Genomic DNA, 10,035 nt, shown 5'->3' with positions numbered 1-10,035 from the left:
TCGCGCAAACATTTACATGTTATAACTCGCCTGGCGTGACGTCATAATGCAAACAGCTTACTTGCGAAGTCTTCTTCTGTTGCTGCCGTTTTTACCGACCGCTTCCGCGTTACCATAGCAACGAGTCAACCTGCAGGTCGAAGCGGTTTAGCAGAGGGGCTAGCTGCTTCAAATGTTCGGTTTCAGGGGACAGGTGAGCAGTGAGGAGGAGGAGCTTCATCTTCACCTGCAGGCTGTGAGTGTTTGTTATCGGCAGCAGTTCAGTGAGGTACTCTGTTGTAGCTGATTCAGCCCTTTAATAACCTCAGTAAGCTCTTACTGATTGATCAGACCTTTCCTCACGGATCAATAATGACGTAGATAATCACTGATATTGATTTGTCTCACTTACCTGCGCCTGATCCTGAGGATGGATCTGACTGATTGGTCCACACACCTGAACCTGCAGGTTCTCCAGTGGTCGGCTGGTTCATTGATGAAAGCAGCAGGTTAGCACATCTGCATGACTCTTCCTCCTTTAGGTCGAGCATGACGTCCCACACAGCCCCTTCAGGTAAAGAAGCTGTGAAGGTAAAGAGGAGGAGTGGAAGCGTGGGGCGGAAGCAGACAGCAGACATCGAGGAATTTACATTTTCTGGGCACAAAGCGCTGCAGGAGGGACGCCCACAGGAGGCGCTGGGGTGCTTCAGAGATGCCCTGAAGGCCGCAGACCAGGTGAGGAGGTTACAAGAACAGATGCGGTGTCAGCAGTGTTAGTGGCACTCCTGGCACTACATTTCATATCATGCTCTCAGCTCCAGGACTCGCGGGTCCTGCGGGCCTGTTCCTTTAACCTTGGGGCTGCCTACGTGGAGGTAGGACGACCTCGGAAAGGTCTGGACTTCCTGCAGCGTGCTCAGCCCGGTCCCAAGGCCGACCGCCTCCCTGACCTCCAGTTCAACCTTGCCCTGGCCCATGATGCACTGGGGCAGAGCCGGAAGGCCGCCACCTACTTCCTGCAAGCTGCCCAGCTGTATAGGTCACAAGGAGACGGCCGCAGCGAGGGGGACGCCTGCGTGGAGATGAGCCGCTGTTACGGCAGGACACGGGTCAGGACCAAAACCTGAATCTGACCCAGAACAGGTGAGCCAGGTCACTCAGGTGTGTCTGTCTGTGTGTCACAGGACTGGACGCTGGCGGCTCAGGGTTACCTGCGAGCTGCAGAGAGTTACCGAGTGGCCAACATGTTGGACTATGCAGCCACCGCCCTGTCAGAAGCAGGAAGTCACATGTTCCAATCGGATCAGTGCAACCAGGATGACATCATCGGTGTACTGTCAGAGTGTCTGAGTTTGATGGGCAGCATTACGGACCCGAGGACTCTGGGTAATCACCTGAAGGAAGGTTGACTGATTCAGAATAGAACAGAATAGAAAAGGCCTTTAGTGTCATTGTACAATCAAACTGTAGTGCTCCACGGTGACCGTGCAGGAATAAGTAACACACAGGAGACACAAGAGAAAGCCATTAGAGAAAAAACTCGCAAAATGCTTGGAGGTGGTGCAGACACTTGTTCTGAGTAGAGTCCGTGTGTGAGTGACCTGAGTGACGAGGGTTCAGATTGGTGGGTGGCCAGGGTGGGGTGTGGGGGGATAGTGTTTGTTAACCGTCCGAATGGCCCAGGGGAAGAGGTGAGTCTGGAGGTGTGGGACCTGATGGACCTGTGGCACCCACCAGAGAGCCGCGGGTCAAACGGGTTTGTGGGCGGGATGTGAGGGGTCACATGGCCCTGGTTTACCTGAGACAGGAGCCTCCGAGGCGGTGATAATGACCATCTGTGCAGCCTTCCTGTTCTCAGTCGTGGGTCCTGTGTACCAAACACCCAGGCAGGAGGAGAGCACATGCTAGTCATTTGTAATCGCTTCTCTGTCACTCAGGTGAGCTGTACCTGTCGGTGGGCGTGTCTTACTGCCGGCTCAGGTCTTTCCAGGAGGCAGTGCAGTGTTTCCAGAAGGCTCTGAGCCCCACGGCTAAGTGGCCCCCCCTGCTGGCCAAAGTCTTGAACAACCTGGGAGCGGCGCTGAACTCCATGGGCCAGTTCAGGTCCGCCGTGGACTACCACAGGCTGGCCGCTGGACTGTACGGTGAGGTGCAAACCTGCGGCTCACCTGTTTAAGCAGTTCACCTTTGACCCTCACAAACACTTGCCACATCTGTGACCTTTAACACTGATCAGGAGTGTGAGAGGAAAATCAGTTTAGCTATAACAATGTTCTGTGTTTGTGTATAGGCTCTCAGGGTTGCCGTGGCAACCAGGCTCGGTGTTTCAGTAACCTGGCGTTTGCCTTCAGTCGGATCGGTGAGGAAGAGGAGGCTGCAGAGAGCTTCATCCTCGCCCTGCAGGGATTCAGAGACACAGGTAACACCAGCAATGTCTGTGTACGTCGGACAGGTGAGACCCCTGTGCTCACCTGTGTGTGTGTGTGTGTGTGTGTGTGTGTGTGTGTGTGTGTAGGGGACTACCTGGCACAGGCTCAGGTGTGCGAGGCGCTGGCTGAGTGTTACCTGGTGCAGAGGAAGCAGCACAAAGCGGTTCAGCTCTACAAACAGGCTCTGAGCGCGCTCTCTCACTGCCAGGTAAGTACGGTGGTAATGTGAGGTCGGCAGGAGTGTGTACTCACCTGTTGGAGGTTGTTTGATCAGTGAGAGCGATCAGAGCATAAAAGAGTCGCCACAGAGCAGCGTCGTCATGTCTCTGTTCAAACCATTGACTGTAGAAAACATCTTTTCTACAGTCAATGGTTCAAACTGTCGATGCAAACTTTATTCATACAGCATTTCATCACAAACATCAACTCTACACACTTCACACAAAACAAAACTACACAAAAAAACACAGACACACACACTCGGAGCAGTTCAAGGTTCAAGGTTCTTTATTTGTCACATGCATAGTTATACAAGTATAACACACAGTGAAATGTAACCTGACACGCTCCTCGACTTGTGCAAAAATGGGGGGGGTAGAGGAAGGACATTATATATATAATATATACATAGTATATACATTAGCTGAATGTGCAGTAGTAGCATGTATGCAGCAAGCAGGTGAATTCTGTACATAAAGTGAATTAAATACGAATAGACAATCTGACTATTTTACAGAATAGACAATATAAACATATTTAAAATTAAAGGAATTTGAAATGTGATAGCCCTGCGACAGACTGGCGACCTGTCCAGGGCGTACCCCGCCTCTCGCTCTATGACAGCTGGGATAGGCTCCAGCGCCCCCTGCGACCCTGAAAAGGATAAGCGGAAGCGAAGGATGGATGGAGGATGGAATTTGAAATGTACATTGTGCCAATGGGTTTAGAGAGTCTGGAAGAGAATCCTGTCTCAGTCAATTATAGATGATGTGAGAGGGCGGGTGTGTGTGTGTATGTGGGAGGGGTGGGGGGTTGGTTTAGGGCCCGGATGGCTTGGGGATAGAAGCTTCTCTTGAGTCTCTCTGTCCTTCTGCGCTTCTCTAGTCCGGCATCTCCTGGTGTAGGTGTCCTGAAGCGGGGGGAGAACAATCCTGCAGCAGCGTTCTGCTGTACGGATCACTCTCTGGAGAGCTTTTTGGTCCTTAACACAGCTGTTCCCAAACCACGATGTGATGTTCTGGGTGAGGATGCTCTCCACAGCGCCTGTATAGAAAATCCTGAGGCTCTTTGGAGAGACCCTGAACTTCCTCAGTTGTCGTAGATGGTACAGGTGCTGCCTAGCCTTCTTGGTCTGGACCTGAATGTGGGCAGCCCATGTCAGGTCTGAGGAGATGTGGACACCGAGATATTTGAAGGACTGCACCCTCTCCACTGGAGCTCCATTGATGAAAATGGGCTTGTAGTCTCTGTGCTGACTCCTTCTGAAGTCCACCACCAGCTCCTTGGTCTTGCTGACGTTCAGCTGGAGATGGTTGTCCTGGCACCGTGATGCCAGATTCTTCACTTCGTCCATGTAGGCCGCCTCATCGTTGTTGGAGATGGCGCCCAACACCACTGTGTCATCAGCAAACTTCACAATGGTGTTGGAGCCGTGGGTGGCCACACAGTCTGAAGTGTAGCGGGAGTAGAGCAGTGGCGAGAGGCTCGGACATCATGCTCCGCGATGCTGATCACCGGTCTCTCGCTGATGACGTACGTCACTGTCCTCGGTAGTCAGGTGGTAGATAGCATTAGCCGCCTGGCTAACCTCGAAACGGGCGTAGAACTGGTTCAACCCGTTGGTGAATGCAGAGTCAGCGTTGATCGGCGCAGTGTCCCTGGCTTTGTAGTCCGTAATGGTGCGTAGTCCGTGCCACATACTCTGTGTGTCGCCCTTGTGGAAACAAGACTCCACGCGCTCCCGGTACCGGCATTTGGCATCTCTCACCGCGCGCCGCACGCCGTATGAGGCCGCTTTGTAGGTGCTCATATCGCCAGTGGCGAGACCCGCGTTGTAGGTGGCGGTCCTGGCGTTTACTGCAGCGCGGATCGATCTGTCCATCCACGGTTTCTGGTTCGGGAATGTGGTGACTCTCGCAGTGGGGATAATCTCCTCCACTAGCATGTTGACGAAGCTTACTGCTACTTCCGTAAACTCGTTGATGTCGACTGCGCATGCTCTCAACATGTCCCAGTCTACGTAGTTGAGCGCGTCCTGTAGCGTAGCTTCTGATTGGGCAGACCACCGTTTCACCTCCCTTGTGGTTACTTCTTCCCTCCGTATGTTTTGTTTATACTGGGGAATGAGGAAGATGGCGTTGTGGTCAGACTTCCCAAAAGCCGGGTGTGAGACAGCTTTGTAGCCCTGCTTGTATGGCGTGTAGCAGTGATCCAAAATTCGGTCCCCCCTCGTCGGACACGAGACATGCTGGTAAAAGTTTGGCATGACTTGTCCGAGGTTCGCTTTATTAAAGTCTCCTGCTACAATGAGGGCTGCGCCCGGGTCCTTGTTTTGAAGCGAACTCAGCACATCATGTAGTTCGGACAAAGCCATACCTGTGTCCGCTTGGGGTGGGATGTAGACCACCGTGGCGATGACCGAGGTGAACTCATGGGGCAGATAGAAAGGGCGGCACTTAATGCTCAGGAATTCCAGATGTTGCGAGCAGCTGCTGGAAAGAGTAGAAATGCTCCTGGCATCACACCACTTTCTGTTTACCATGAAACAGTCAAGTCAACAGTCATGAAAGTTCAAATATCTGCCGCTGAGCTGAGCAGGTCAGAGCTGTATGACAGTGTCAGGAACCAGAGGATGGATTTAAAGGTCATTTTGTGCTGACCCGTGAGCTGATGCAGTGACTTCAGAATTCTGCATACCCCTGAGGACTTTGATAGAAGAGTTCTGATGGCCGTCTTGTCCATTAAGATCTCTGTCAGATGTTACACTGGAGCATCAAACCTCGTGTTCTTCACTTTCAGGACAGCAGCGGCGTCCAGGACCAACTGGTGGAGCGACTGACTGCCACGCTGCAGCAGAGTCTGACCGTCGGTCCTCAGGTCTGACCACAACACCCATTCACTAAACCCATCAGTGTTCATAAAGCCCAATAACCTCAGTTTGATCTGAATTAAGAAGCAGAAAGTTAGCGGCCATCCAGGTCTTTATGTCTTTAAGACATTCCTGCAGTTTAACTAATTGGTGTGTGTTACCTGGCTTCATGGACAGATAGAGCTGCGTGTCATTTGCATAGCAGTGAAAATTTATGCTATGTCTTCTAATGATGCTGCCTAAGGGAAGCATGTATAATGTAAACAGAATTGGTCCTAGCACTGAACCCTGTGGAACTCCATAATTGACCTTAGTGTGTGAAGAGGACTCTCCATTTACATGTACAAATTGGAGTCTATTAGATAGATATGATACAAACCACTGCAGTGCAGTACCTGTAATACCTACAGCATGTTCTAATCGCTCTAATAGGATATTATGGTCAACAGTATCGAACGCAGCACTGAGGTCTAGCAGGACAAGCACAGAGATGAGTCCACTGTCAGAGGCCATAAGAAGATCATTTGTAACCTTCACTAAAGCTGTTTCTGTGCTGTGATGAGCTCTGAAACCTGACTGAAACTCTTCAAATAAGCCATTCCTCTGCAGATGATCTGTTAGCTGTTTGACAACTACTCTTTCAAGGATGTTTGATATGAAAGGAAGGTTGGAGATTGGCCTATAATTAGCTAAGACTGCTGGGTCTAGAGATGCTTTTTAAGTAAAGGTTTAACTACAGCCACCTTGAAGGCCTGTGGTACATAACCGATTATTAGAGATAGGTTGATCATATTTAAGATTGAAGCATTAATTAATGGCAGGACTTCTTTGAGCAGTTTTGTAGGAATGGACACGTTGATGGTTTGGAGGAAGAGAGTAGTGTCGTTAGTTCAAAGAGATCAATAAGAGAGGCTGGCTTCAATAAATATAAGCATGTCACATGACAGGTGATTATTGTCCTGACAGCAGTATAATATGTCCTCCTGTTTAAATGACTCAGAAGCCTCACCCACCGGCACCACACAGCCTCAGGCCACATCAACACAGCCTACCTATTGGACCTCACGTCAGGTGAGTCCCACTGTTACACGCTACACCAAAGGTCAGATAGATCACTGATCAGCTTTGGCGTCACAGGAAGAGTGACATCACAAACAGCCCGGGCACAGCAGCAAATCAGCAACCAAATGCTCCAGAAACTGACGCCCCAGGTGAGTCTCACCTGTTCAAGCTAGAAACAGGCTTGTGTAGGACTTCATAGTTTGTGTGATTCACGTTGCGTGTGTGTGTGTGTGTGTGTGAACAGGATCTCAGCAGGAGGCCTCTGAAACACCTGAATACATGAGCACAGTACCTGGACAGAGGTAAGACCAACACAGCCCAAATCTGGACCTCAGGTGGGCACCTGTTTCCTCTAAACAAACCACAGTGTTTGTATTTCTGTTTCCAGCTCAGACCAGTTAGACAAGCGGCAGCACAGTGAGTCTCCACCACCTCATACACATCACAGCACACCTGGGGAACACCTGTGGGACATGTGGACAGTATCATCCTATTAGAGCACTTCGCTCTCACACTGCAGGCCTACTTGTTGTTCCTAGAGTATTTAAAAGTAGAATGGGAGGCAGAGCCTTCAGTTTTCAGGCCCCTCTTCTGTGGAACCAGCTTCCAGTTTGGATTCAGGAGACAGACACTATCTCTACTTTCAAGATTAGGCTTCAAACTTTCCTTTTTGCTAAAGCATATAGTTAGGGCTGGACCAGGTGACCCTGAATCCTCCCTTAGTTATGCTGCAATAGACGTAGGCTGCCGGGGATTCCCATGATGCACTGGGTGTTTCTTCTTCACTCACTGTGTTAATAGACCTCTCTGCACTGAATCATTTGGCTCTCTTCCACGGCGTGTCTTTGTGTCGTCTTCCTCCCCTCACCCCCACCTTCCCTGAGCCTGGTTCTGCTGGAGGTTTCTTCCTGTTAAAAGGGAGTTTTTCCTTCCCACTGTCACCAAGTGCTTGCTCACAGGGGGTCATCATATGATTGTTGGCATTACTCTGTGTTATTGTAGGCTACACCTTAAAATACAAAGCATCTTGAGGCGACTGTTGTGATTTGAATTGAAATTGAAGTTGATGAAGAGCTGGGGTGCACCTGTTGCTTTGAGGCAGATTTATAAAGGTGTGCACAAACATGTTGTCTGATGTCTGTCTGCACCTGAACACCACAGGAAGAGGAAGGCAGGCTGTCACTGCCGGAGTCAGTTCAAAGCTGAAGCTGTGTGAGGAAGAAGAGAAGCTATTCAAAGCTTCACAGTCACTGTGAATAATAAGAAGCCTGATGAATTATTCACTTTGTACCCATGAATATATTTATATGTGAAAGCATGTGCACACCTGCAGTGAGGTCTATGTCAGGTTATTATTCCATCTGCAGCGATCTATATTTGGAGCTGCACCTCCCCTTCGGGGACCTCCGAGCATCTCCGTGAGCAAACAGCAGCAGAGTCTGAAAGCCTCCTGCTGATTGGATCAGAGAGAGCAGGCAGACCGATGCAGGCTGGAGTTCTGTGTGAGTGAGCTGCTGAGGATGGAGCCACCTTCCTGACAGTGCTGTCTGTCAAACAGGGCTGGCTTTAAAAAATTGATTTTAATTTGAATAATGCAATATTGATTCATTAAATCCTGAACCGGCCTGGTTCTGCTGAAGGTTTCTTCCTGTTAAAAGGGAGTTTTTCCTTCCCCCTGTCACCAAAGTGCTTGCTCACAGGGGCTGTTGAGGTTTCTCTGTATTATTGTAGGTGTTTACAGGATCAGGGTGACTGCTGATATAAATAAAGCTGAATTGAACTGAAAGATGATTCGGTGATCACCTTGTCAAACAGGTGTGCTTTGCTTTGAATGCGACAGGAAGTGGAGCTGATAACGTACCTGTGTGTGTTTCCAGGTGAGTTGTGGTTGGACAGAGGGAACCCTCGCACTGACAGGTGACACATCCATTAATCAAACTTTATTAATCAATTTTTTTTAAAAGTCAATAAATAAACCTTTTTTTTCTAGCAATGCTTCGCTGGCTCAGGACAGTGAGACCCCGCCCAGCAGCCCAGGTGACATCAGAGAGCAGTCGTCCCTCGTGTCCAGTTGGAGGTCTCAGTTTTGTTTGCTGATGTAAGCTTGCACTGTCTCCTGATTGGACAGTCGGTAATCGGAGAGGACCTGTCAGCGTCACGTGGTCTCTGAAGTCCCTAGAGCTTCAGTCAGCTGATGCTGGGGCAGCGTTGCCGTGGCTCAGACCGAGAATCAGAGCTGATCCGTCACATTGTGCTGCTCACGCTGACCCGAGACTTTGACAACAGAAAACCTAAAAAAAAATAAAAACACACAACCATCCGTCTGTCTCCAGGCAGAATTCTTTGGACTGTTTTTCTGTGTAAAACATTTATTATTTAATTATTATTAAATTATTAGTGATGAAACTGTTGAAACAATGATTTTGACTCCGCAGGAAGCACACACACACACACACACACACACACAGGGCTGTAGCTCCTCCCCCTCCTCCTCCTCCTCCTTGCTGCAGCCTGTCTGAGTCTCAGTGGTTCTCCTCACTGCTGCAGCTGAGGATCAGGATCAGAGGTGGTTCTGTGGGTTCCTCTGGGTTCTGCTGTGCTGGAGTGCAGAAAGAACATGAGAAGGAGAGGAGGAGAACAGAGGAGTCCGACCTGAGGCAGAGAAATGATCCAGAGCTGCTGAGCAGGTAGAAACAAACCCTTTCACAATAAAAGCCTCAGTGAAGGTGCTTTGATGTGACTGTGAACTGAGCTTAGTCTGTTGCTTGGCTCTTTGATCAAACTCAACCTGATCAAATCATCCTGAGGGGCAGGGCTAACCTGTCGGAGGATCATCTGACAGCACTGAGCCCCGAACAGCTGTTTGATGATGTCATCTTGTTATTTCCTGTTTTATTTCTAACACTGCAGAGAGGAGACACCCTTCTTTTTCTTTGAGCAGGTCAGCTTGAGCTGCAGGTGAAAGGTGGATGTGTGGGGGGAGTTAGAAGCTGGGGCTAATTTACATATTCAAAACGGAGGTGAAGTAAGAGGGGCTGGGTTTGATGGCGTAGAAGAAGGGCTTTAACAGGAAGTTCGTGCTCTAGTTCACCATCGTCGCCCCTGGCGTGGCACACGGCGGTGCAGGTTGTTGGTTATTGTTCACCTCCATCGTCTGGACTGAGCGAGCAGCTCGAGCTGTACAGGACCGTCACCATAGTGTGTGTACCTAGGCGTCATCTGACTTTGTATCACTGTAAAATCTTTACAATACTAAGGACCTTCAGGCGACTGGTCAGTGCTGAAGGTCAGGCACTCTGAATCACATGTTTATGGAGACTTGGTTTAGTTAACAGGTTGTATTCACTCACACATATACACACACGCACACACACTCGTTCATTGTTCAACACACTGATATTTCCCACCCAGCCCTCTGATTGATGGAGGCTCTGCCTCTCTAGCATCAGACACAAACATGCCGACCAAAGAGTTCAG

At 49.6% G+C, this 10,035-nt stretch overlaps 1 protein-coding gene across 9 annotated transcripts; it reads left to right on the top strand.

Moving 5' to 3' along the window:
- Nucleotides 1-37: 37 nt before the first annotated feature.
- Nucleotides 38-8,878, top strand: LOC116327520 (tetratricopeptide repeat protein 24). 9 transcript variants are annotated; one of them, XM_031749171.2, is made up of 15 exons: nt 38-235; nt 522-714; nt 795-1,088; nt 1,164-1,365; nt 1,917-2,123; nt 2,270-2,398; nt 2,495-2,616; nt 5,427-5,504; nt 6,497-6,567; nt 6,634-6,707; nt 6,803-6,860; nt 6,947-6,975; nt 7,926-8,060; nt 8,374-8,435; nt 8,549-8,878. In XM_031749171.2, the coding sequence occupies exons 2-14, from the start codon at nt 529-531 to the stop codon at nt 8,409-8,411; spliced, it is 1,623 nt and encodes a 540-aa protein (XP_031605031.2). In that variant the 5' UTR covers nt 38-235; nt 522-528; the 3' UTR covers nt 8,412-8,435; nt 8,549-8,878. The 9 variants fall into 9 exon arrangements, 8 of the variants coding, with proteins under 8 accessions (XP_031605031.2, XP_039475435.1, XP_039475434.1 ...); XR_004200006.2 differs by lacking the exon at nt 7,926-8,060 and having other exon boundaries at nt 83-235; nt 8,374-8,475; nt 8,549-8,652; XM_039619501.1 differs by lacking the exons at nt 7,926-8,060; nt 8,374-8,435 and adding an exon at nt 8,436-8,475 and having other exon boundaries at nt 83-235; nt 8,568-8,878.
- The last annotated feature ends 1,157 nt before the right edge of the window (nt 8,879-10,035 follow it).

The sequence above is a fragment of the Oreochromis aureus genome, linkage group 11 (genome assembly GCF_013358895.1).
Source record: "Oreochromis aureus strain Israel breed Guangdong linkage group 11, ZZ_aureus, whole genome shotgun sequence".
Taxonomy (NCBI): Eukaryota; Metazoa; Chordata; class Actinopteri; order Cichliformes; family Cichlidae; genus Oreochromis; species Oreochromis aureus.
The sequence above is the reverse complement of the archived record's forward strand: the minus strand, read 5'-3'. Positions and strand labels throughout refer to the sequence as shown.

Bases quoted from the DNA above. Each gene is read 5' to 3' on its own strand.
- LOC116327520 (XM_031749171.2), top strand. From the start codon at position 529: ATGACGTCCCACACAGCCCCTTCAGGTAAAGAAGCTGTGAAGGTAAAG. The intron at 715-794 runs GTGAGGAGGTTA...TCATGCTCTCAG, and splicing joins CCCTGAAGGCCGCAGACCAG to CTCCAGGACTCGCGGGTCCT. The intron at 1,089-1,163 runs GTCAGGACCAAA...TGTGTGTCACAG, and splicing joins GCTGTTACGGCAGGACACGG to GACTGGACGCTGGCGGCTCA.